Genomic DNA, 26,840 nt, shown 5'->3' with positions numbered 1-26,840 from the left:
GGCACCCAGAAATCCTGGCCCACAGAGGCTGAGAGGTTCCCAGGCGGGAGAGGGATGCCCTGGGTTCAAGGCTCCTAAAAGCAAAGCAGGAAGATGAGGGCTGGCAGATGTGTTGGATTTGGCCACCAGGGTGGTCCCCGGACCTGGAGGCGCAGTTCTGGGGAGCGAAGGACAGAAGCTGTTGGCCTCGGTGTGGCGGGCTGCAGGCCAATGCAGGGGCAGACCACTAAGGGCCTAGGATGAGGATGACCCTTTCTTGAAGGGACAGTCAAGAAGGGAAAGACGAGGTGGCCTTCCTCAGTTCCTCTGGAGTATGAGCACCCCACCCCCACGCCACTCTCCCCTCTCTCTCAGGAACAGCTGGCCAGAGGGTAATGCGACTCCAGCCGGACATGCCATTCCAGCCTGAAGGTCATGACTCTCTGGCCAACCAGGACTCAGAGATAAAAGGAAGGGCCAGGTCTCCTTCCCTTACCGTAGAGCCTCAAACCTGTGAGAGGAGAAGGAGGAGCCCACAAGGTAGGGTAATGGGGTTCTAGGGTTCCTGGTAAGGTCCCGGCCTGGCCTCTAACCAAAACCTGGGCTCTTCCCCAAACCCAGAGGAATCCTCACGGGGTTCCACGGGCCCTCCTTCCCGGCTCCCTGGGAGGTTAGATCCCAGGAAGCCTTCGCTGTGTTCGGCCATGAGGACAGGCAGGCTCCTGTCTAGCCTCCCCAGACCCAAGTGGCCTCCAACATCGTACCGCAGTGGCAGGAACTGGCCAGGCTTCCTCCCTGGCTCTGGAGGCTGAAGCAGCCACCTTCCCCTTGTTTGTCTTGGGAGGGGCAAGTGCTGGGCAAACAGGGAAGGGAAATCCTGCATTCTGCCCCTCTCTCCCACTAATCAGGCCTCTGGGGCCCACTCAGGCCTGGTTCCTTCTTGGCCCGGTATATGGAAAGGACGTGGGGTTTGGCCTGGAGTGTACAGAGCGCCCAGGGCCTGGTTTTAGTGAATACTTAGAAAAACTCCCAGCCCAGGGACGTGAACACATATTCGCTGAGCACTGGCTTCATGGGTGGCCTGGGCTGGGTGCTCTGCATGACCAAGCTCTCTGACACTGTCCACTCATCCGAGGATGTTGAACTAGGACCTTTAGTGTCCCGAAGAAGGAACTGAGCTCAGGGTTATGAGGGAAGAGTGTTGGAAGAGGTGAGAATCCCACCCAGATCTCTGTGACACCCCCGACCCCCAAAACTCACTTCTCTGAGTGGCCCAGGAGGGGACGGTGCTAGGGGCTTGTTGGACAGGGCCTCCTCCCTTCACCTATCTTTTTTTCCTACCCCACAGGCCACATTGCTGTCCATAAGCCTCCTCATGGCTGAGCTCCTACCCCTGCTGTCCTGGGTGCCCCCAGGTTCCCAGGGCAGTGCCCAGGACTCTCCTGTTCCTTCAGCTGAGCATCGGGCACAAAATGAGAGATCCCAGGGCCTGGCCCCTGAGTCATGGAGGTTCCTGGAGGTGCCCACCATTCACATAACACCATCTAGTGACGGGGAGTCACCCCCCTCCACCCCAAACACCCCACGCTTGCAGCGACCGAGGACCCCAGATCTGGAAAGTCTGTCTCAGGACAGGTGAGACCTGGGCAGTGGAACGGATAGTGGGTTGGTTTTTTTCCTCTCTCTCTCTACTCATGTTCAAGGGTGGGATCCTTGTGGGCTGTCGTTGCCTAGGTGGAGGTGGGTGGACTACAGGTTAGTGAGGGTGTCCCCGTGGGGACTGGAAATGATGAAACAGTCGTAGTAGAGTGTGCATTGGCACAACTGAACACTGCCTAGCAAGACTAGAGTGGAACCCACCCTGCCCCCCGGCCATTTGACACACTCAGTGTTTTTCAAACTATGAGTGAGGACCCACATAAGGGTCATGAAACCAATGTGGTCAATTGTGATCCCACTTAGTTCCTACACCAAAATAATATAGAATTGAAAGTAACACCTCATATGGGGCTTAGCAAGCGTCAGTGTGGTTTCCTGCAACTTCTGTGACATGACATATATTCCTAAGTGTGTGCCGGAGGCAATGCGAGAGGTATTTCCTGCTGTAGCTCACAGGCCAAAAAAAAAAAAAAAAAGTTTAAACAAAACTTCTGCAAAGAAATACTACCTCTAGCCCAGAGAGACAGGAACTGGGAGGTTCAAGGGCACAAGGGGAAAAAAAGGAAAGAACTATGACGACCTGAATAGAAATACTCAACGTGGTTTCTTCCAACAATGGACACTCCATAGAGCTGAAGTTTATGAAGTAGAGCTGTCTGGGGATGAGAAAAAGCAAGTTGCAAAACGGTACATTAGGAGCCCGATCATGTATCTTTTTCAAAGACACCGAATGACAGGCGATGTTGTTGGTGGATGCATCCTGATGCGGGAAAAGGATAGGAAATCACATGGGAAGGACCAAACTGGCTTTGAGGCAGGGGGCACCTTGGGGTGCCCAGGCAGAGCAGGTGGGGATGGGGAGCTGGGCCTTTGGCTATAACTTTAATAGATAATTTCGTCTTCTTCTTTTGTAAGGATCTCAAACAAAATGGTTAAACGTCCACATCTATTGGATATGGGTGATGGAGACCTAGATGGCCATGATAATTTTTTCCTGTTGGAAATAAACCCTACTTAAAAGTGTGAAAGCATTTCAAAAGAAGAAACAGGCAAGGAGAAATGTATAAAGAGGGCAATGGGGCACGGGAAAGGGTGGAAGAAAGACCTGCTGGACATCAAAGGAGGAGAGGCAGCCATGGAAGAATAGGGAAGAGCTTTCCTAGGCAGAAGGGTTAGCAGGAGGAAGTTGAGAGGCAGGAGGCCTAGGACAGGAAGGTGCCTAGAGAGAGAAACAGCAGGGAGTCACGGTGGCTGGGGGAATGAGCCAAAGGGAGACCTAGGAGGAGGCAGCCACAGGTGAGAGAGGCCAAGCACTAGGGCTGTAGGGGCCAAACTGAGCTCTTCTTGGCTTTTACCTGGGATGAGGTGTATGTTGGGGGTGGGGTTGGGGGGTTGGGTGTCCCTGAGCCAGGACAGGACCAGAACAGGAAACCAGGGATGGATGAGGCTGGTGGGATAGTCCGGGAAGGAGTAGGGGAGAGGATTTTAGATTCTGGATAAGGTTTGTAGGTGGAGCTGACAAGATTTGTGATAGATAGGGTGTGGGTGTCTGTTAAAGAGAGGGGTGAAGGAAGACTCAGAGGTTTGGGGTTGGCCACCACCAAATATAGGAGACATGGTTGTTTGTGTTTTGTTTGGATGGGGGTTGAAGGTAGGGAAAGGTTAAGGGCTGGGAAGGGATGGGAATGGACTTTTTTTTTGTTTTTTAACATTTTACAATTTTAAAATTTTGTTCTAATTAGTTATACTTGACAGTAGAATGCGTTTTAACACATCATACATAAACGGAGTATGACTTCTCATTCATCTGGTGGTGCATGATTTAGAGTTTACAGGTCGTATAATCATTTGCACATAAGGTGATAATGTCCTATTCATTCTACTACCAGAGAATGGAGTTTTTTCAGAAGAGGTAGGGAAGCCCACCCTGAAGAGGGGTTTGGGGAACAAGTCCCTGTGCTGGGGGCCTGAGCCTAGGAGCTGGGAGCTGGGGTTCATGTTATGTGTTTTTGGTGAAGGAATTCAGGAAACCAAAAGACAGCACCTTGCAGAGATGGGTGCAGGCTATGGCTTCCAAGCAAGGGCCTGACCCACGTCGCAGCTGAGTGGCTTGCAAATCACTTCCCCAAAGGTCAGTATCTTCCCCAAACCCAGAGGCCGGGCTTCCCATCTCTAAAAGCACTGTCTGTCGGGGAAAGCCCTTACTACAGAGTTAGTGGGATGCCCAGGCCTGGGGTAACTTGCCCAGGGCCACAGCACAAACAAGAGACAGAGGGGACAGGCTTCTGACAGGAGGACTAGGACTGCGAAGTCCCCAGAGACCGAAGTCCTGGAGTCAGAACCGAGGCTGAGAGACGGGGGGGGGGGGGGGGGGGGGGGGGGGGGGGGGAAGGGAGGGGGGGGGAAGGGAGCCCCACCCCTTCCCGCGCTCTTCGGTTCCCCCCAAAACCACCTACACACCTCGGCTTCCCAGCACTTCGGTGCCACCTTCGCCCCACCCCTCCTGGTCCTCCCTGGGGTATGGGTGTCGGTTAAGGAGGGGGTGAAGGAGGACCCTTTTCTGGGTGCCAGGGGAGAGTGCGCCCAGTGTGTCCCAGGCAGTTACCATCCGGTGTTCGGTTTTAGCAGAGCCTCTGTGTCCCCTTCTCTCGCTCTGTCCCTGTCCTCCTCCCCATTTCCGACCCCCTGGGTGAGCGGGACTCCCCTAGCTTCTCGGTCCTCTCCTAGGCCGCAGCGGGTCGCTCCCGCCGTCCCCGCCCGGGCAGGGGGCGGCGCCGTGACGCGGCGGGGCGGGGGCAGGAAGGGGGTGTCGCTGACGCCGCGGCGGCCTCCGGCGGCTCCGGCCTTTTGTGCGGGCGGCGGGGTCGGGTGGGGGCGGCGGCCGAGGCAGGCGAGGCCGGTACCCTGCGGGGTCGCCCAGCTCAGCCAGCCCCGCTCAGCCAGCCCTGCCCTGCCCTGCGGCCGGGCGCGCCGCATCCATGTTCGAGTAAGGAGCGGGCGGCCGGGGTCGGGCCGGGAGGAGCGGGAGGCCGCCGCGAGGGGTGGCGGGTCGGGAGCTGGTGCACGTGGGCGCCGGCCGGGGCGACCCTGGCGGGTGGCGGGGAGCGGAGGTGCGGGGGGCTCACGGGGCAAGGGGTGCAGCCGGGGATGGAGCGCCGACGGCGGGGAGGCCCGCGGTCGGGGTGGCCGCTGCTGGCCCGCGCCGCGCCGGCGTGCGGGGTTCTGCGGGGAGCCCGGGGCCCTTCTTGCGGGGAGGGTCCCCAGGCCTGCCTTGGCTCGGCCCTCGGGGGCCAGGGGCTGGCGCGAGGCCGGCCGGGTCTGTGGTCCCGGGAAGGAGGGAGGACCGTGGCCAGTCCCCGCCAGCCGGGCCCACAGGCCGCGCAGCCCCGGCAGGCCCGGGACAGGGTCCCCTGGGCGCGCCCCCTCCCACCGTCTTCCGCTGCCGCTGGGTTGGGGGCTTCTGCGTGGCCCGAGGACCCAGCGCCGAGATCCGCTGGGGCCCAGTGGGCGCGGAATTGAGCTCCTCCCGGGGTCTGGCCACCGTGTGCGACGATGTTTCCCATCTGAACTGCGTCTCCCAAGTGTCTGCAGGTCTGTCTGGGCTCTTGGCGCGTGTGAAGCAGCTGTGATCCTTTTCGGTGGTGTCTGTGTGTGTAATTCAGCATAAATTCCGTCTGTGGCCCTGGGTGCTCCCACAAGTGACCTGTGTGTGTCTGGGGCTTTTCACCTGCTGCTGGGACCCACCATTGGCTGTACAGCGTGTGATGTGTTTTCATTCCATCTGTGACTCCATGAGCAAACCTGCTAGTGACTTGGGAGTGTTTACCTGCGCCCTGGGGCTCCTGTGTCCTCCTTGGTTGTTTGTGCAGGAATTTACCATTAATTCCATCTGTGGCTCCAAGTGTCACCGCGAGTTCCCAGTGTGTGTTCCATAATGACTCTAGTGTGTGGACATGTGTCTGGGGCTCTCTGTTCCTCCATGACCTGCTGTGTTCCTATGTGCCTGTAATTTAACTCTGAAACTCTTATTTAGCTTTGTATGCAAATGTAAATTACCACCATGTGCCCATTAGTGACATTGTATGTCTGGGAAATCTGTTTCTGTCGATGTGACCCTCTGTTTGTGCCTGTAATTTACAGTTCTGTCTTTGGATGACTTTCCATACGTATCCATTTGTGACATTGTTGTATATTGAGTGGGGTTTTCTGTGTGCCGCTGAGACCCTTTGTGGCTTTGTCTGTATGAGGAAAGAGAGAGAGAGAGAGAGAGAGAGACCCCTGGTGGTTCTCTGTGGGCCTGGGACCCTCCTTCCTGAGACCTTGGGTGTAACCTTGACTCTCTGGAGGCAGTAACCGTGATAACTGATGTTGTCCCCCTTCGTTTGTGAAGCATGTCCTACACATTAATTCAGTATCTGGCCACTGTGTTGTCAAGGTGTGCCCACAGCCCCCTGGACGGTATTACTCCGGAGTCCTTCATGGTGTGTGTGTCAAGGTTCTCTGCTGTATCAACAGCAGTTGACAATTCCATCCCTTGTCACTTTAAAACTGGCCTTTGCTTTGTCTTTCCTGACAGACAGTGAGACCATGAGGGCAGGAAGCGCAGGCTGACCAAATGACTTCATTTACCTAGGACTGTGTGTGTTAGCTGGGGGCCACGTAGCTTTCTTTGTGATTGTGTGAACGGTTTTTGCCTTTGATGCTTTCCTGACATTTTCTTGAGGCTGTGTGTGAATGTCCTTTATCTGGGACTTTCTGTGGTTCTCAATGTGTTTCTGTGACCCTCTGCAGTACTGTATATGTGCAAGTTTACACGTGTGTGTGTGTGTGTGTGTGTGTGGCTTTTCCAGAACTTTGTGTGTTGCTGTAGCATATTTATAATGCTGCGGTTGGGTGTGTTTGTAATTGTTCTGGGACCCTGGCTCTGTGCGTGATATAGCATATCTGTGACACTACCGTTGTGTGTCGATGTGTGTGTGTGTGTTTGTGTGCATATGGCAGACTTTGCAGTTTGCCCAGGACACTAGCTGTGTGTGACCCTCCTGAGTTTTCGGTACACCTGTGTATGCATTGCCCCACTCTGACCAGAGGCATCTTCGGGCAGCCCCGGAAGTCTGAGGTGAAGTGTCTGCAGTGGCAAAAACCCACACTTCCCAGTCCCCGCCCCTGTAACGGTCCTCTAGCTGCTTGGGCTCCTCCCTTCACTCTTTACTGCCAGCTTGGTTGGGCAGACCCTGGGCTGGGCCTGCCCTTGGGCACTTCCTCATTGTCCTGCCCAGGAGCAAGAACTGGGGTGTGGGCCTTGCCCGGTTTGTGTGTCTTGAACCTGTCCCAGGCACCCTGCCTCTAGACCTTGGCTTTGGGAGAGTAGGGCAGGGCTGTGTTTCAGGCCAAAGGTGAGAAGATTGGGGCTGGAGGAGTGGCATGATCACCCCCTCCTCAGAGCCCCTCCCCATTCGCCAGTACCCTCAGGGTGAACCCCACAAACTCCTGACCAGGGTTCACAGGCCTCTGGCCTGGGCCCTCCCCGCCTCCCCCAGGCCTGCTGGCCGCCTCACTCTTCCTCAGACTTGCCAAGCTCAGTCCTGTGCCTGAACTTGATGTTCCTGCACCTAGAACTGTCTTCTCCGTTCTCCCACTCTGCCAGATCTGCTCTTTGTCCTCATGACCACAGCCTTGCCCAGCAAGGCCTCTGCAGACTCTCTCACCAAAGAAACCATCCCTGCTCCTAGTTGTCCCGTCCTGTGTCTCTGTGGTCCTCGCCTGTGAGCGTGTAGCAGAATCTCCCGGGGCCCACCCTGATTTCTGATTCTGGAGCTTAGGACAGGGTCCTGGAATCTGCATTTCCAATAACTTCCGGGGCTGCTGGTGCTGCCAGTGTGGGGCCATGCTGAGCAGCGCTGCTCAGGAGCACTAGCCAGCGTCTGAGGTCATCAACCTCATTATATGCTTTCTTACTGATTGACTGGGTTCCTCAGCTGGCACATTGTCCCTACAGAGGGATCTGTGTGTTCCCCCACCCCACCATGTGTCCCTGTGTATCCCCAGTGCCAGGTGCAGGGTAGGTGCAGAGCATGCTTAGACTGCGAATGATGGAGGCTCCTGCCGCCAGCCTAAGTACATGGGAGGCACTGTCAGGGTCCACGCAACATCTTGGGTAGAGGGGCCGGGATGGTGGCAAGGCCCCTTATCTGCTGGCCCCTGAAAGAGGGAGAAGAGTCCAACCAACCAAAGTGTCTCCACATGCTGGGCTTTGTGTGTCACTTTTTTTCCCTCCAGGTAACACTGTGAGGTGGATGCAGTTGCTATTCCCATTATATAGCAGAGTAAACTGAGGCTCAGGAAGGTCCAGATAGCAGCCTGCAGTCACACAGGAAATGGCAGCACTGAGACTGGAAACCCCTAGACCTACAAGTCCAAGTTCTGCAACTTATACGCCTGGTTGAATCCAAGTTCTGGGAGGGAGGTGATGGATCATTCATTCAGTCCTTCCGTAGTGCAGATCTGCACAGGGCACCTACTGTGTGCTAGGCCGAGGCCAGGCGGTGGGCTGAGAATCCGGGGGAGATACAGAGGTCTGCTGAGGAGAAAGAGAAAGCAGAGAAGGGGATCAGGGGTGGGCAGTGTGGTTTCAAATAGGGCACAGGGCTGGGGGGAGGTGTCCTGAGATGTGTCCACCGAGAAGGACCTGAAGGAGGTGACATCTGGAAGAAAAAGCATTTGGGTTGCAGGGGAGGGAATACAGGTGACATGGGTCAAGAGGGACCAGATCCCGGCTTTCCTGGGGTGAGAGGTGGCCTGAGTCTGGTTTGCACAGGTTGGCTCTGGCTGCAGGTGGGCACAGACTGGATGCAGGGGCAGAAGCAGGAGACCAAGGAGGCTCATCCAGGAAGAGTGGCAATGGCCTGAGCCACCATTTGTGTTTAATTTATTCATATATTCCACAGATTCATTTCACAAGTATGTGACTGCTTCATTCTGCATTGTCCTGAGCAAGGCTGGGACAGACACTGAACAAAGCAGGGACCAGAGTAGCCCCAACGATTGCCGTCAGGAAGCCAGTAGACCTGTGGGGGAAATGAGCTGACATCAGACAGTGACATCAGACTGATACGCACGTCAGGCGAGGGACAAGGGGCACTGGAGTGAGGAGAGGGTGCGTGAGCAAGTCTTGAAGGACACATAAGAATCTGCTGGGCAGAGAAGGGCAAGGGTGGGCTTGACGGAGGGAAGGGTGTGTGCTGATGCTTGGTGGCAGGAGAGGTGAGTTGCTAGAGCCCCTCCTGGTGGAGGGAATCCCACCTGCATCCCAGAACAGGTCACTGCCCCCAGTTGGAATCCCGCCCTGAAATAAACCAGCTGCCGACCCTAGGCAAGTGGTTCACGCAGCCTCCTCTATGAAACGGGAATGGTGATGCGATCAGGTGCACAGGATTGTTTGAGGAATAATAAAATTAAGCACACAGAGAGCTGGCCATAGCTCCTGATAAGGAGTCCACAGTGAATGTCCCTTTAAAGTTCCCGATGCTTACCCCACAGCCTTTATTATTAGTCTGTATTTGCGCAGTCATCCGAGTGCTCTGTTTGTCTAACATCTCCCCACCCCCAGGTTAACTCTCCAAGGGCGGGAGCCACAGCCCACGGGCTCTGCTCCTGCCAGCTCCAGGCAGCACGGAATCCTTTACTCAGTCACCCATGTTTATTGTGTGTCCCACACAGTTTGGGGTGCTAGGTGACAAGTAGTAACCAGGGCCTCCTGATATGCACGTCAGGCAATGAACCAGGGTGAGTGTAGATAACATGGGGTGTGACTAGGGAGGTGCCATGCTGGGCTGAGTGACCAGGAGGAGGAGCATTGGAGATGAATGAGATGAGCGGGCGATGCCCGGGCTGCAGTGGAGGCGACCAAAGATGCAGAGGCCTTATCATGGGAATGAAGTTTGAGAGCTTAAGGAACAGAAGGAGGCTGGAATGGCTGGGACAACCAGGAGAGGGGAGACCATGAGGTCAGGGAGGTGACAGGACCTGGTCACTGGGGCTCTGGGTCTCAGAGTGAGAACTTGGCTTGAACCTGAAGTGAGGTGCAGTCAAGGCAGGGCAGGGCTTGGAGCTGGGAGGACCCTGATCTGACTCAGGTGGTCACAGCCAGAAGAGGCTGTAGTGGGAACAGATTGTGGGGGCAGGGACAGGAGCAGAAGACTGAGATGGAGGCCTCTGGGTGCCCAGCAGGATGGAGCCTGGAACAGGGAGAGGTCGGTAGAAAAGAAATAATGGGCGGTGGTGCACACCTGTAATCCTAGCAGCTCTGGAGGCTGAGGCTGGAGGATCACAGGTTCAAAGCCAGCCTCAGCAACTTAGTGAGACTGTAAGCAACCTAGTGAGACCCTGTCTCTAAAAAATAAAAATAAAAAGGACTGGGGATGGGGCTCAGTGGTTAAGTGCCCCTGGGTTCCATCCCTGATACCAAAAAGAAAAAAAAGTAGTTTTACTTTTTTGTGCGTGTGTGTGCTGGGGATGGAACCCAGGGCCTTGAGAATGCTAGGCAAGTGTTCTACCCCCGAGCTACATCCCCAGCCCTGGAAATAGAGTGTGGCCGTGGATCTGGTGGGACTTGCTGACAGATTGGAAATTAATGTTTGGGAGAAAGAAAGAAATTAAAAAGATTCTTAAGTTTTTAGCTTGAGCAACTAAGTGGAAAGTCACTGTTCGATAAATATTTGTTGTATGAATGAATTAGTATGTTTTTTAAAAAAAGGAGGTGCTGTGGCGCAGACTTATCATCCCAGCTACTCCGGAGGCTGAGGCACGGTATCACAAGTCCAAAGCCAGCCTGGGCAATTGAGTGAGACCCTGTCTCAATATAAAATGAAAAGAGCTGGGATGGGGGGATGTACTCAGTGTGGTAAAGCGCTTTCCCGCTCAGGCCCTGGACTCCATCCCTAGCACTGCAAGGGGTTGGGGGGGAAGCAGGTGTTCTTGAGAGCTCAGACGGACCTGGCTTTGTTAGAGGAACTCAGTACTTTACACATAGTGATTTGTTTAACCCTCCAAACCACAAGACGAGGGTGTGCGTTTATCACTCTCTGGATGGTAAAGGAGGTAACTGAGGCACAAATGGACAGGTGAATAGATGGAAGGGTGGGTGGATGGGGGTTGATGGGCCTTCAAAAACAGGCCTGGCAGGGTGTGGTGGTGCACGCCTGTAATCCCAGCAGTTCGGAAGGCTGAGGCAGGAGAGTTGTGAGTTCGAAGCCAGCCTCAGCAACTTAGTGAAGCCCTAAGCGACTCAATGAGACTCTGTCTCTAAATAAAATACAAAACAGAGCTGGGGATGTGGCTCAGTGCTCAAGTGCCCCTGAGTTCAATCCCTGGGGCCCCCTCAAAAACAAAACAGAAAAGAAAACCCAGGCCCATCCCCGTCCCCAGCCTGTTTCCCTCAGCACCCCTCTTCTCTCCACCCCAGCACCACGCCCCACTCTGGCCGGAGCACACCCAGCAGCTCCCCGTCTCTCCGCAAGCGGCTGCAGCTCTTGCCCCCAAGCCGGCCCCCTCCTGAGCCAGAACCAGGCACCATGGTGGAGAAGGGGTCAGATAGCTCCTCAGAAAAGAGTGGCATGTCTGGGACCCCCAGCACCCAGAGCCTGGGCAGCCGGAACTTCATCCGCAATAGCAAGGTCGGCGTAAGCGCCAGTTGGGGGCACAGAGGGGTGGCAAGGTGGGTGACCCGAGGCCTCATCCTAACTCCTCTCTTTCCCTTGCAGAAGATGCAGAGCTGGTACAGTGTAAGTATCTGGGCAAGGGGACTTGCTAGAGGGGGCAGGAGGGAGGGGGCCATCTGCTGACCTAGAGCCCCAAGTTGAAGCAATCAAGGAACAGGGGCTGCGATTAGCAGACCAGAGGCACATCCTGTGCTGCTTGTTATGTGCTGTGTGATAAAGGGCATCAGTTAACTCTCTGGGCCTTTCAAACTCTCCTTAAGAAATACCCCTGCCTTACAAGGCTGAAGGGGACAGTCAATGGGAGTTGGTGATGCTGGCAGTATTTGACATAGGATCTGGCTGATCTAAGAAATCAGAAAATGACAGCTGTCATTCAAGGGATCCTCATGTCATGGGCAATAGAAGGCAGAAGCAGGTTAGATACTGAAACTTCAGAGCGCCTAAGAGGCTGGCAAGACTGAGGGGGCTCTGGAAGCTTTGTGGGGCAAAGCTGGGGGTGGGTATCCCCATCCAGGTTTTCTCTCCCGAACTTCCCCTAGATGCTGAGCCCCACCTACAAACAGCGCAATGAGGACTTCCGGAAGCTGTTCAGCAAACTCCCTGAAGCTGAGCGCCTCATCGTGGGTGAGTTCCTGCACCCCAGACCTGGTCCCACCCCCTTGACCTGTGTTCCCAGCCTCTGGGCTGCCAGAACAGCCAGCCAGGTGACTCCAGTATCTACCTGTCTCTCCCGCTCTCAGATTACTCCTGTGCTCTTCAGCGTGAGATCCTCCTTCAGGGGCGCCTCTATCTCTCTGAGAACTGGATCTGCTTCTACAGCAACATCTTCCGCTGGGAGACCACGGTGAGCTGATGGGAGGGAGAGGCCTCAGCTTGGCGGGGCCCTGGCCCCTTCTGACCCTCCTGCCCCCTTTAGATTTCCATCCAGTTGAAGGAAGTGACGTGTCTAAAGAAGGAAAAGACGGCCAAGCTGATCCCCAACGCCATCCAGATCTGTACAGAGAGCGAAAAGGTGAGTCCAGGGACCCAGTGACAGGGACCATGTAGTCACTGATCTCAGCAGTCTCCCCGCTCCCCTGACCCAAAGCCAATCAAAGCCAAGCTCCCTTTCTTCTGCACCCCAAACCTCTCTCAGGTCCGTTACCTGCTCTTTATTCTCCCAGCCCCTGCCATGGCTGGGCTCCCATCCTCTCTGACCTGGGTCCCTACCTCAACTTCCTGTCAGATCCTTTCCTCACACAGCTGCGCAGGGACATAGTGAAATCCTTCCCTCCCATGTCTCTAGCAACTCAGATGTCCTTGCCCCTTGGACGCCCCTCTGATGCTCCATCCTGTCCTCTGCATTGTTGCCTCAGGGCCAGTTCATTGGAAGATGGCTAGTCCAACCCCTGGCAGGACAGGAAGCGGGGAGGGCAGGGGAAGACTTCATAGCAAACTTCCTTTGTGTTTGTGGATCAGCTGACCATCTCAGAGACCAAGGGGGCTGGGAAAGTGCCCTGAGCTGACCCTGTCTAGAGAAGGGTCTGTCTCTCACCCAGACTGTGAGCTCTGAGGAAGAGCCATGGGCTGTCTCCACCTTGCGGTGACCCTGCAGGTCTGGGCACAGGATAACTATTTTGTGGAATGAATGCAGGGACAAATGAGTGGGTACATCAGGACAGAGCAGCAGGGATAGTCCCAAATGAGGACTTCCCCTGGCCCCACCCTGTCCCCCCTGGCCCCGCCCCATCTCCCCTGGCCCTCACTCGCCCTTCTTCTCTGCAGCATTTCTTCACTTCTTTTGGGGCCCGTGACCGCTGCTTCCTCCTTATCTTCCGCCTCTGGCAGAATGCACTGCTGGAAAAGGTGAGCCTGGTGAGGCCTGGGGGAGGAGCAGGGTGCCAGGGGACCATGGAGCCAGGGGTGCCAGACCTCGGGGAACAGGAGGAACCCCCAGCTCTTCTCCATGGACACCAGGCCTCATAAGCCTCATAGGTCCATCCAGGGACAGCCAAAGGCTTCTTTCAGGCCTGATTCTGAAGCTGAGTCTCCAGCAGAAGAGAGGAGTGGGTGTAAACCAGTCATTATTCATCCCTGGGGCTGGGGAAGAGCCCCGCACTGGTCAGCAGCAAGGTTCTGCTGGCAGGAATGCTGGGTGCTCCTCACACAAAGGCTGCTGCTGGGGGCCGCAGCACCTTGGAACATCCGCACCCCCTCCTCCAGCTCTGCTGTGTGCGCCCTGCCATCTGAGGACCTCTTATCCCCGGGGGGCAGCTCCAGCTGTGGTCACCCCCAGAAGCAAGAGGATCCTGAGGGGACAATGCAGAGTTAGTATCCAGAGAGGCCAAGGGCAGAGGATAGTCACAACTCAGGCCCTGCAGTTCCAGCCCCATCACTGATTAGTGCCACCTGGGGCAAGTCATTAAACCCCATCTGGCCCGTGGGGACTGCCCCTACTTCACAACACCCAGAGCTGGGTCCGGAAGAAGCGCTGGGTGATGTCAGCTTGGCTGAGGTGGGTGGGCCGGTGGCTAGCGCCAGAGCTCTCCACGGCCTCCTGGGAGCTCATCCAGCACTGCCACTTCCCAGTCAGCTGACCTTGGCATATTACAGTGCACCCGGCTTAAAATGAAGGAGGTATCTTAGTGCCCACTTCCCAGATCCGTTTTGAAGTCCTGGTGGGTTAGCAGAATGCCGGGCGCCTCATGGCACACCAGTGGGTGCCAGCTGCTGCCACCACTATCACTGTTATTATTTCATCACTGTTGTCATCCAGCCACTCTGAGCACAGGCAGCTGAAACCCGAGGGCGTCTGAGGACACCTGAAGAAAGAGTCGGGGGCACTGTAGCCATCGTGGGTGGGAACATGAGCTCTGGAGTTTGGCGGCACTTGAATCCCAGAGGCAACTGGGATTCACTAAAGTGACTTCAAGCATATAACTTCCCATTCTTGGGCCTCCTGGACTTCTGTATTCTCCTCTGTAACAATGGAACCTTAACTGGCTAGAGCCTTGGAGGACTTGATAGGTCGGAAGTGTAGCACCCAGGCACAAGGTCTGGCAGGCGTCTGGCTTCCCGGGAGATGGGAGATGGGTTTCCTGCCGGAGGCGGGGTGCCTGGCTCATGAGGTCATGCTGCCCCCTTGTGGACGTCGGGGGAACAGGAGGCCTGGTGGGGAACCTAGAAGGGAGGGCTCTGGCTGGACGTGAGGTCAACCCCATTCCTGCCTCCCCAGACGCTGAGTCCCCGCGAGCTCTGGCACCTGGTGCATCAGTGCTACGGCTCGGAGCTGGGCCTCACCAGCGAAGATGAGGACTACGTCTGCCCCTTGCAGCTGAATGGTCTGGGGTGAGTTGGAGGTGGAGGGGCTCCAGGGTTTAGAGACCACATGGGGCTGTGTGCAGAATTCCAGGAGGGCCAGGTGGACTGAGGTGGGTGTGCAGGGCCTGGGAGGCCCAGGAAGGTGAATGGGGCAGGAGGATCAGTGGTCCCACGTTTTCCCTCACTACAGGAGCCCCAAGGACGTAGGAGACGTGATTGCCCTGAGCGACATCACCCCCTCTGGGGCGGCCGACCACAGCCAGGAGCCAAGCCCCGTGGGATCGCGCCGTGGCCGCATCACCCCCAACCTGTCCCGGGCCAGCAGTGATGCAGACCATGGGGTGAGCCGGAGGGTGCAGGACAGAGGAGGGTGCTGACTGGGAGACACAATGGAAGGATGGCAGAGAGGGACCAGCTAAGAGGCGGGAGAAGGAGGGGACGGATGGAGGTGGGAAGATGGTCAAGGAAAGCAGGGCTGGATAGGGAAGAGACACAAATGGAAAATGGGAAGGGTGAGAAGCAGAAGGGGCAAGGTGGATGGGTGGATGGTGGAACAGGGAAAGACAGATGAACAGGAAGGCAGAAAGCATCCCAAACAACCCTGGTTGGAGCTAAGAGGAGCCCTCATCTGGGTGTCCCCGGGACCTCGCAGCTCAGCCTGAGCCCCAGGTGTGCACACCAGCTCCCCAGCATTGGCTTCACTGCCCAAGGTCTGAGCAGTGTGCACCCAGGGAGGTCCCCCGGCTGGGATGGGGTGGGGCAAGGCTGTATGAATCCTTTCTCTGCAGGCAGAGGAGGACAAGGAGGAGCAGACGGACAGCCAGCCAGATGCCTCCTCCAGCCAGACAGTGACTCCAGTGGCAGAACCCCTGAGTACAGAGCCCAGCCCCCCTGAGGAGCCCACTTCCCTGGGCCCTCTGGACTTGCTGCCCAGGGAGGAGCTGTTAACCGACACAAGTAACTCCTCTTCGTCCACGGGGGAGGAAGGTGAGGAGGGAGGGCTCCAGGTCACTCCCTTCCTCACACACAACAACCCTTTCTCAGGAGAGTGAAGCAGGAGGGGATGTATTGGCTCATGGGACTAAAAAATGCAGGAGGTAGGCAGAGATGGCATTCAAATGGCGTTGCTAAGTCTCTGTCCTGAGCTCTGCTTCAAAGGCTGCCTGGCAGGAAGAAGAGGAGCACAGACTTGGAAAGCAGGTTGCTGGGGTCCAAATCCTGGTTGACCTAATTTCTAACCAGGATTATGTAATGTGGGCACATTGTCGAACCCCCCTGAGCCTTGATTCTCCCATCTGGAAAATGGGGAAAGCAGTAATAATGCCCACTTCCTAGGCTTGTCGTTAAGGCTAATTAAATGTTAGTGCGTGTTAAAGTGCTTAGGCCAGTTATTCCGTTCATTTTCTCCGTGCCAAAGAATTGTCAAGGTATCCTTTATTCTCGTGGGGGCAGACAGAGCTCCTGCCAAACCTAGTGTTAGAAATAACGAGGTGCCACAAAAAATCAAACACGTGCCAGAAAGTGGGTGGGCAAGGCAAACCTTTACTTTCGGCAGAAGGTGCGCTACTGAAACCCCTACGCCTGGGCAGGCGGCTGTAGATCATATCTAACCTACGCAGGGCTGCCCTTCATGCTGATTGGAGGAGTTCGGGGTCACAGTCTATGTGATTAGTTAATTTAACTTTAGGGCGGGCAAAAGGGAAGGGCTACAATTGGATCTAATTAAGCCTTTACTATGTTCTAAAAAAGGACCACCAGACTTTCTATTTCTCACACTAGCTCAAAGGGAAGGGGCCTGCTTTTCCCAATAGCTACAGCAAGAATCTTAGGATTGCTTCTGATTGGTTCAGTCTGGCGAGTGGGCCCACCCCCAAACCAATCTTTGTGGCTGATTGGCTGGCCTGGGTAACACACACACGGCGTCTGAGTTCTCTTTGGTCCGGGAGGATAGATGTGCATCCAGCCCACGAGGCCTGAAGTGGGGAGGAGCGGTCACCCAGAGAGCGGGAAGAATGGGACCTACATCGTCCCGGCCCTTCTCTGTCTCCTAGCTGACCTGGCCGCCCTGCTTCCCGACCTCTCCGGCCGGCTCCTCATCAACTCCGTCTTCCACGTGGGAGCCGAGCGGCTGCAGCAGATGCTCTTCTCGGACTCAGCCTTCCTCCAGGGATTCCTGCAGCAGTGCAAGTTCACAGGTCAGGGGCGGGCCAGAGAAGATGCCAGGGTCACCCAGGTATAGGAGAAAGGCGAGGAAGACCAGCCGGGAGTCGGGCAGTGAAAGCAATGCCCCTGGCCCTAGGCACCGTGGCACAGTCCTGTAATACCAGCCACTCCCGAGGCTGAGGCAGGAGGATCGCAAGTTCTAGGCCAGCCTTGACAACCAGACCCTGTCTCAATAAATAAAATAAAATAGCATCTGTGAGAGCTGAAGCCTTCAGCCTCATACCAGCCTTGTAGCCTTGGGCAGGTTCCCAGCCACTTTGTGCCTCAGTTTCTTCTGTTTACTGTTCACAGCAGCAGCTTATGGGGTTCCCATTAGAACTAGATGAGTTAGTGCTAGGGTAGTGCCTAGAACAGTGGTATATAGTAAGTGTCTAATAAATACCAGGTAATGATCACAGTGTCCACTCGTGCAGGGCTTGGAGACCATGAGAGACCAGGGTAGATTAACTCCTGTTCTCAGTGCCCAGGATCTAGTGGGAACGGCAGGAAATGCACAAATAAGTACCACCTGCTGCAGGTGTGATGCGAGGTCGGGGTGGGGCCTGCGGGCAGCTGTGTTTGGAGGGCCGTGAAGGGGCTGCTAGGACATGAAGCTGGAAGGAGGAACTGAGGAGGGTGCGAAAGGGAGAGGGCAGGGGAGGAGGCCAGCGAGGTCAGGCCTCCTCTAAGACTGGAGGCAGACACCACGGTCGGGGCTGGAGAGGTGAGAAGCCCCTGGGGAGAAGGAAGGGTTGAGGTGAGATTGCCTAGGGAAGCTGGGGAACAGATTCCAGCAGGCGGCGCCTTAGTCAGGTGTTAATTTTTCCTTGTTTCTTGTTTCTTCTGTTGAAAGTGAACAGTGTAGGTTCCCCTGTGGTCCCAAGGACGGTGGGTGCCCTGTGTTGGGAGTAGACAGGCCTCACAGCACCAGCTTCCGTCCCGAGGATTGGCACATCAGGCAGAAAACTCAGGCAGATAGGTTATGGTCAGTCTTGGCTTTACCCAAATATCCCTGACCAGAAACGGAGTCCAAGGGCAGGTGCTGAGCGGGAGGCTGGGGAGGAACCCTGGGCAGGCAGGAAGGGGCCAAACCAGGAAGGGTCCCCAGGAGCACTGAACAGATGGTGGAGCTGACCTTAGGGAGGCGAGGTCTAGGACTCCAGTAGGAGCCCGGAGGACACTGGGATGGGGACCCAAGATGGGCTAAGGCCAGTGGGGCTCTATAGGGTGAGGAGGCGGGAGGTACCCAGAAGGCTGCAGGTGCTTAGATCTGATGTCCGGGAGGGAAGCCAGTCTGGTACAAAGGGGGAAACTGAGGCTGCAGGTGTAGATGGGATGGCCCCAGGAGGGATCAGAAGAGAGCCCTGCTGTAACTGTCACGGATTCCTAAAAGGAAGGCGGGGTAGATGCAAGATTCGGACTTGAAGGAAGGACAGGGGTTGGGGACAAATCTCCAGGAAACCGAAACCCTCAAAAAGACTGAGTCTCCTACATCCTGAGGGCAGAGGACCCCAGAATGGTTCCATCATTCTTTTCTTCTCTTCTTTAGATGTGACCTTGAGCCCCTGGAGTGGGGACAGCAAGTGCCACCAGCGCCGTGTGCTGACTTACACCATTCCCATCAGCAACCCGCTGGGCCCCAAGAGCGCCTCTGTGGTGGAGACACAGGTGGGCCCCGTGGGGTGGCCAGCCAGGTAGAATGGCTCCGTGGGGTGGCTCTGACCGCCCTCCTCCCCGTCCTTGCAGACGCTGTTCCGACGCGGCCCGCAGGCAGGTGGGTGCGTGGTGGACTCGGAGGTGCTGACGCAGGGCATCCCGTATCAGGACTACTTCTACACGGCCCACCGCTACTGCATCCTGGGCCTTGCCCGGAACAAGGCGCGGCTCCGGTGAGTCACCCCTTGGCCTGGTGGCCTTAGGGCCCTACTCCACTCTCCTCACCCTGAGTCAGCTGCAGATCTCACCTTGGAGGAGGAACAGAAGTGTTGGGTCCCTGAGACCCAGGACTCTGAACAGCAGAGCATAGAGAGGGTGGCCCTGGGGATGGCTGGTCCCATCTGCAGGGGGTGTTTGAGCAGGAGAGGGCAAGTGAGTGTGCAGGTGAACAGTTCACTTGTTCACCTGTTTATTGAGCATCTACTGTGTGCCCAGCCTATTCGAGACCATGGGGCTACAGCAAAATTAAACAAAAGCCCCTCTCTTGGGGAGCTCATGTTCTGGGTGGGTATTGGCCAATAAAAATGATAATGAGCCTGCAGGACATTCACTAGTGATAAAAGCTTTAGGGAAAAGCACAGTGGGCTAAAGAGCGTGGGAGGCGCTGGACCAGCAGAGATTTTACCCTGATTTTTTCTGATCAGGGGAAGGTTCTCTAAGAAAAGAATATTTTATAAGAACATGAAGGAGGTGAGGGCTAATGGCAGTACAAAGGCCCTGAGGCAGAAGTGTGGGAATGGCTAGAGCGGAGTCAATGGAGGAAGAGTAAGAGGTGAGATCAAGGAGGTGGCTTCATGGTCCTGGTGAGGTGCACAGGGTCAGGACTCAGAGCTGGGAGACCCTGACCTGACTCAGATGTTCACAGGCTCCTTCTGGTTGCAGGTGGGAACAGATAACAAGGGCAGGAACAGGAGCCAGGAGACCTGACAGGGAGGAGTCGGCCACGGTGTTCAGGCAGGAGCAGGTGGAGGCTGGGCCAGGGCAGGCAGCCCAGGGGAGGAGAATTTAGATTCTTGGACAGATGTTTGTAGGAGGAGGTGACGGGGTTGGCTGAGATGGAGTCCACGTGTGCATATGAAGGAAGGGGCAGGGTCACGGGGACCCCTGGGTGCTTGACCTGAACCCCGGAAGCACAGGGCTGCCTTTGACGGAGGCAGAGAGGCAGGCAGGAGGGTCAGGAGCTCAGCTGAGGACGAGCTGGGCTGAGCTGTTCTGTCCCGCGTGTGGAGGGGGTGCGGCAGCCCAGTGGGGAGGCCCGTGGGGGGATCTGGGCCAGGACATCAGCATGTGAGTGGACAGGGCTCAGGCAGCGGGGAGACTGGCCACGATGGCTGGCATGGACGGAGACGGGGTCAAGGCCAGGTTAGGGGGAGGTCCAGGAAGGTGAGTGGGCGGGGAGAGAGCGCATCTGTGTGTCTGAGTGACAGAGGACTCTCTGAGTTAGCGGAAGAAGGGAACTCCCCAGGGGGTGGGACCCTGGCCCTGACCCTCTTCCCCTCTCTCTGCCCCAGGGTGTCCTCAGAGATCCGCTACCGGAAACAGCCGTGGAGCCTCGTGAAGTCCCTGATTGAGAAGAACTCGTGGAGTGGCATTGAGGATTATTTCCACCACCTGGGTAGGGGCAGAGGGCCCGCGGGGCGGGTGGGGTCGTGGCCCGGCGGGGTACACATCCAGAGCCCTCTCTCTTTTCCCAGAGCGGGAGCTCGCCAAGGCCGAGAAGCTGTCCCTAGAGGAAGGCGGGAAGGAGGCCCGGGGGTTGCTCTCAGGTCTGCGGAGGCGAAAGCGGCCCCTCAGCTGGAGGGGTCACGGAGATGGTCCCCAGCACCCGGACCCAGACCCCTGCACCCGGGCTGGCATGCACACCTCGGGTGCGTTCCTCAGGGCCTGCTCAGGCAGGTGGAGGCGCTGGGGGCCTGGGGTGGGGTGGCTTTGTGTGCCGTTATCTGACCCTGATGCTGTCTTACAGGCTCCCTCAGCTCCCGCTTCTCAGAACCGTCCATGGAGCAGGGTCCTGGGGCAGGCATCCCCAACGCCCTGGTTCTCATCAGCATCGTGTGAGTAAGAGAGGCCTGGATCTACAGGCTGCTGTGGGACCTTGAGCAAGTGCTTGGCCGCTCTGGGCTTCGCTTGGTGCTCCTTACACAGTGTAGATGCTCAGTTTGTCATGGAGAAGAGTTCTCTGCTGCAAGAGTGAGGCCCAGGGGGCTATGGGAGGTCAGAGTAACTTGACCTTGATGGGGGCTGGGGCGGGGGGAGCGGAAGATCAGGCACCAAAGGCTAAAGAATCAGCCTGGTGAGCAGGGAGAGGTGTGCAAGTGAACGAGGCCATCGGTGCGTTTTACTCCTGTGTCCCTGCCCAGCTCTAAGCCGGGTGGAGGTTGGCCACAGTGACCACAGCCCTCGGGGAGACGGACCTGATGTGGGCCCAGGGGATCAGGACTGGGGTGGGGAGCAGCGGGAGGGCAGCACCTGCTTCCTCCAAGGCCCCACAGAGGGGCAGTCTGGGTGACTTTCCTGGGACAGCACAGGATGTCTGAGCTGAGACCCAAGCAGGCAAGGCCCACGATCAAGGTGGGGAGGGGACAGGTGCTCTGGGGAAGGGAAATAAGGCCCCTGGGATTGAGCTGACCCTGGGAGGGAGGGCAGGGGGCTACACTCTCAGCCGTCCTGGGCCTCGGTTTGCCAGACCAGTTCAGGTGCAGCCACGTGGCCAGCCTGCCCCAGCACTGCCCAGGGCGGGGGAGGGGGGCAGCCGGCTCGGGCTCATGGCTCTCACCTCTTTGCTCCCTTCACTGCTCCCAGGATCTGTGTGAGGTAGGGTCCCACGTCTCCCACCTGCCCTCCCCTCCCTGTGTCTCATCCCCTTGCAGCCTCGTCTCCCTATTCCAGGTCCCCCTGGGTCCCCCAGGGATGTGGCCTAGGGTGGTGGTCAAGGGCATGGGTATCGCCCAGGCCTGGTTTTGAACCCTGACTGTTTAACTACATACTGTGCATCCCTAAGCCTGTCTCTTACCCTCTCTGAACCTCAGGTTCATCCTCTGAAAAGATGGAGGTGTAGTCTTAGGCCCCCTTCAAGGTGTGGTTGTGTGTGTGGGTGTCCAGAGCTCAGTGCCTGACTTTTGGGCACTGACCTCTGACCACCCCCCTCCTCCCCAGCCTCATTGTCCTCATCGCCCTCAATGCCCTCCTCTTTTACCGCCTCTGGTCCCTGGAGAGGACGGCCCACACCTTTGAGTCGTGGCACAGCCTGGCCCTGGCCAAAGGGTAAGCGGGCAGTGTGAGGAAGCTGGGCAGCTGGGCAGGTTGGGGAGGCCGGGGCGGTGCTCAGGCCCCTGTCCCTGCAGCAAGTTCCCTCAGACGGCCACCGAGTGGGCGGAGATCCTGGCCCTGCAGAAGCAGTTCCACAGCGTGGAGGTGCACAAGTGGAGGCGGATCCTGCGGGCGTCCGTGGAGCTCCTGGATGAGGTAGGGCTTCTCCAGCCAGGGCCCAGGCGGGGCTGTGGGGCCAGATGCCCTCCCCTCCCTGGGCCTGAGTTTCCTCCTCTGCAAAATGAGGAAGCCATTCCTAGTCCCCACCTCACAGAGTCGCTGGAGGCATCTGTGGGATGGAAGAAGGAATTTATTGGTTCTTATCTTGGAAAAAAGTCCAGGGGGCTCCCTTCAGGCATGGCTAGATCCAGTCCCTGGATAGTAATAAGAATCCATCTCTGAGAGCATCTCTTGACTGTGCCGATGCTCAGGGTTGGCTTTGTTTGGGGCGTTTCCTTTGCTGCAGGATGATCAAGGTGTGGCACCTGCCACTCCAATGGAGAGTTCACTCTCATTGGCTGCTGGGGTCATGGGCCCATCCCCAAAACAATCACTGCAGCCAGGGCTGGGCTAGATGCAGTCCTGTTCCTCTTGCTCCCTTCTGGCAAAAGGGGTCATAGCATCTGCAGGCAGATGAGAGGTTCTCCAAAAAGGGAGTTGACCCAAGTCCCCATGTAGTGCAAGGGCAGGGTCCAAATTCTACTGTGTGATCTTGTGCAAGTGTCTTTACTTTGAGCCTTGATCACATAATCCATGTCACCTCTTGTGAGGATGGAGTGGGTTAACATTTGGAATAACGCTGGGCCAAAAGTCAACACCTCATAGATGTGTGCTGTCAGTCAGGCGAATGGAGCACCAGGCGCACAGTAGGAGTCTAATCAGCATGCCCTGCCCATGTGATGAGGATGCCCCCCAGCATACCCGGCCCCAGTGGACTCCAGCAGGCAGCTGTGGTGGGTCAGGGCAAATATGGGGTGCTGGGGTAGGTGCCCTCAGTGTGTGTGAGGGGGGTGAAGGGAAACAGGGTTCTGAGGTGATCAGAGCCAAAATTGCCAGTCGATCACCCTTGTTGCACCCTGAAATCATGCTCACGGGGAGATGCCCCCAAGGCTGTGCGGGTCATGATGGGGAAGAAATTAAGGCTCAGAGAGGAGGAGGGCAGAACTCTTCCATTCTGCATTAAATTTTTGATGATTTTTCTCTCTCAAATTGCTGTGAGTACAGAGTTGACTTCGCAGATTGATTGTAGCGGCAGATGTAGGCGGAGCACTTGCCCAGGCGGGGCTCCCCTGGGTGCTGAGCGCGGGTGACCCTCCTGGCCAGCCTTGTAGGGATGCTCTAGTTTCCCCTCTGGTAGCGAGTTAGGAGGTACGCAGCATCCTGGGGTTCAGAGGGTCAGGAGCTTGCCCAAGGTCACAGGGGAAAGAATCATCCTTAACATACCTTTGGCACTTTCTGTGGGCCAGGTTCCAGTGTTCATCCTGTCCCCGAAATCGTCCCATGAAACAGGGACAACACTGACCCACATTTCAGATGAGGGACGTGGGCCCAGGGCAGTAACAGCAAAGCCCAGATGGAACCCCAGGCCACCTGACCTCACGCTCACACTGAGACCATCCTCTGCTGCCTCGGAGAAGTTAAAATGGGGTGCAGCGGGGTGCAGCGTGGCTTTGGTGACCTGTGTTGAGTAGGGGCGTGGCCTCCCGGCCGCAGGATGGGGTTGACATCACCCTCTCAGTGCTCACCTGCTCTGCCCCCTCCTGGCAGATGAAGTTCTCGCTGGAGAAGCTGCACCAAGGGATCACAGTCTCGGACCCGCCCTTTGACACCCAGCCACAGCCACGGTCTGATGACAGCTTCTCCTGAGGGCACCCGGCCACACAGCTGTCCCCTCAAATGGACAGAAGGACACAAAGAGCCCCGGTGGCCACTGCTGGCACGGTGTGAGCGCCGGGAACCTCCCGCCTGCCCCTCCCAGTGGCCCTGCCGAGGGCCATGCAGACGTGGGGACCACAGAGCAAGATGCACTTTAGACCAGCGTGTGCAAGCCCGACCGCCACCGCCCACCCGGCCAGGGAGCTGGTCTGGCCTTTGGCGGCCCCGCACTAACTTATTTTGCCTGGCTGGGGTTGTGGGGGTACCCCCTGGGGTGCACGATTTCCTCAGCTCTGGGTTTAATGTATTATATTTATTTGGGGCTGACAGAGTTCCAATAAAGGGTTGGAAGTGGCTGTGCCTGTGCCTGGAGGGTCCCGGAACGGGTAGGGGCTTCCCGTCGCACTCGGATCCCACTGTGGTGGGGAGGCCGTATCTGTCCATTTCCTGGGGCAGCAGGTGCTGAAGTCATTGGGGATTCCCCCTCTCCAGCAGCTTACACCAGCTCTGCATCATCAAGTCCAGAGAGGGCACCAAGGATAGACTCATCCCCGTGTCTGGGCTCAGCTACTGCCTCTTAGCAGGTCAATGACTTTGGACGTGTTTCCTCTGTGTAAAGTGGGCATAATAACAGCACCTTTCTCTTAGGATTGTTAGAAGTTATCGGATCTGAGATTTAACCACAGGGAAATCTCCTGGAAAGCTGCTACAGAATACAGGGGTTTCGGACTCAGTGGGTCCCGGCAGGCCTGAGCTGCGGTTCTAACACTTCCAAGGTGAGGCTGACAGTGGTCCTGCAGGGACCACACCTTGAGAACCGCTATTATGAGAACCCAAAGAGTTAATCCATGTTATTACAGGCCCCGGCACAGAGTAAGTATTCAATGAACTTTATGCTTATTGCAGAAAAGTTGAGAGGAAAAAAAGGAATACCAAATATGCACCATGCTCTGTGCTGAGATTGGATGTTCATTTTACTCTCACAGTGGCTCCTTGAGGTAGAGGCAAATAAAGATTTACAGTATCTGAGGACACCTGGCAAGGAGACAGACTCCACGCCTGGCCTTTAGAATCCCCGTATTTACATGCCAGGTTCTAACCTCCTTTAGGATCCCCCAGCAGCCCACCCAGGTGGAGGTTGTTTGGACCCCTGTTTTATAGCTAGGAAAATGGACTTAGAGGTACAGTCTCCTGTGCAGTTAGAACCAGATCCACCTCATCAGACCCTGTTCTGGTTTCAGAATGAGGAAGCCCTTGAGAGATCTTTGGGATTGGATAGAAACCAGGTGTTTCGCAAGTTGCAAAGGGTGGTCAGCCTTTCTGTCTTCTAGTGCTATAATTATGGCCAGTCAGCCACTCTGTACCTCAGTTTCCGACACCTGTAAACACCTTGTAGGAAGAATTAATAGGAAAGTGCTGAGGTCAGCGTCGAGCCCATAGCAGATGAACAGCAGCTTACAAGGCTTTCAGGAGGTGCCCTTGTCCTTACTGTGCCTCCACCTACCATCCCCCACAGAGGAAGGGCCTAGGGAACAGCAGGAGGGTTATTTTCTGCTGGGGAATTTCACAGCTCAGGGGAGACTGGCGTAAAAGCCCAGACCACAAAGGTGTCGGGTATCCCTGGCTCCCTGCCCCTCTGCCCTGGACCTGCCCCACACCCTGCTTCCTCTTTCCCCTGCAAGGCTGGACCAGGGGAATTCTGGGACTTTGCCCCAATGGGAACTGGAAGGTAGGATCTGGGAAGCCACCTGTCATCAAGAGTCTCACTCCTACCATGACCCAGAGCCCCACCCCTGTCTCTCTGTTTGGCAAAACTACTAGTAGCACAAGCCACCCATCCTAATAGCCCAGGATGCCCACCACTGCCAGGGCAGCATTCCAGGTCCACTTTAGGCCAGCTGTATGGTGACCCTGACAAGGGAGTGAACCTTCCCCAGCCTCAATTTCCTCATTTTGTAAATGGGGGTGATAGAACTTGCTGCAAAAGTTTGGGGAGGCAAAAGTGGGTTCAGTGAATCCGAAGGGTTAAATAAGCACTGGTGTTTATTCATGTGACAGATAATGAGTACCTACAATGTACAGTTCAAAGTGCTGAAGATGGTCCTCACTCTGGGGGATCTTCCATTACAGGGTTGGAGGGACAGACAGCGAACAGATCAACTGTATAAAAGAGCATAGGTAGAGACACTGAGGAGAAAAAAGTAAAGAAGGTCAAGTAGAGACATTTACCTTGAATAAGACACAAGACTTGAGAAGCTTCAGGAGGTGAGGGACTGAGCCCTTTAGTCACCTGGGGAGAGTGTTCTGTCCAGGCAGAGGGAAGAACTAGGGCAAAGGCAGGAAGGAGCTCTGCTGTGCTGGGGTGAGAGGGGACCTGGATTGCCGAATGGAGTGGGAGGAGAGAGGGGTAGATGACGTCAGAGACTTAAAGAGAGGGGCGAGGGATCATGAGAATGGCCCTCCAAAAAAACCCCAAAAAACCAAAAGGGCACCTTCAAACCCCCAAGTCTCTTTTCCGTGTTGGACTCCAGGGTGCCCCCGGTTTGGACTCCAGGGTGCCCTTCCAGTATATTATTTGTAGCCCTACCCTGAACTCCGCCCCCATGTCCACTTGGGTCCCTCCATGGTGACCTGCAGGCCTGGATATCAGGGACCTCAGGGCCAGGTCACTTGGATGATCCAGCCACAATCCACTCGAACTCATGAGGATGACCTCCATCCATATTTTGGAGAGCCCGTCCGTTCCCCAAACTGCCCGCTAAGTCCTCTTGTGTGTCCGGAGGTGACCTTTCTCAGACTCGGAAGATGAGGGATCCCCAGAGTCGGGCGGGGTGGCAGACACACAGACCACCGTCCCCGCGCCCAGAAGCTTCGGTCCCTGCGCCACCAGAGAGGCCAGCGCAGCGGGCGCCTCCCGGGCCGCTGCGGCAAAGGCTGGGCGGCCGCGCCCTCCCCCCGCGGTGATTCATCCCGCCCCCTCCCTCTCCCTCCTCCCTCCCCGGGCCGCCGCCGCCGCCGCCGCCGCCGCCGTCGCCGCCGCTGCAGTGCGCAGGAGACCGCTGTCCGCGCCCCAGCGCGCCC

The 26,840-nt window shown here is 56.5% G+C and overlaps 1 protein-coding gene across 2 annotated transcripts; it reads left to right on the top strand.

Moving 5' to 3' along the window:
- Positions 1-449: 449 nt before the first annotated feature.
- On the top strand, positions 450-24,113 carry Gramd1a (GRAM domain containing 1A). 2 transcript variants are annotated; one of them, XM_076838363.2, is made up of 20 exons: positions 450-519; positions 1,328-1,614; positions 11,102-11,312; positions 11,400-11,420; positions 11,897-11,981; positions 12,098-12,201; positions 12,274-12,369; positions 13,122-13,202; positions 14,572-14,684; positions 14,848-14,998; positions 15,446-15,644; positions 16,709-16,852; positions 18,409-18,527; positions 18,606-18,748; positions 20,087-20,190; positions 20,270-20,443; positions 20,542-20,629; positions 21,732-21,839; positions 21,920-22,040; positions 23,652-24,113. In XM_076838363.2, exons 2-20 carry the CDS (start codon positions 1,355-1,357, stop codon positions 23,748-23,750), a joined length of 2,421 nt encoding a protein of 806 aa, XP_076694478.1. In that variant the 5' UTR covers positions 450-519; positions 1,328-1,354; the 3' UTR covers positions 23,751-24,113. The 2 variants fall into 2 exon arrangements, with proteins under 2 accessions (XP_076694478.1, XP_076694480.1); XM_076838365.2 differs by lacking the exons at positions 450-519; positions 1,328-1,614 and adding an exon at positions 4,469-4,624.
- Positions 24,114-26,840: the final 2,727 nt, after the last annotated feature.

This window comes from Callospermophilus lateralis, chromosome 18 (genome assembly GCF_048772815.1).
Source record: "Callospermophilus lateralis isolate mCalLat2 chromosome 18, mCalLat2.hap1, whole genome shotgun sequence".
In the NCBI taxonomy this organism is placed as follows: domain Eukaryota; kingdom Metazoa; phylum Chordata; class Mammalia; order Rodentia; family Sciuridae; genus Callospermophilus; species Callospermophilus lateralis.
Note: the sequence above shows the minus strand (reverse complement) of the source record. Positions and strands in the feature narration are given on the sequence as shown.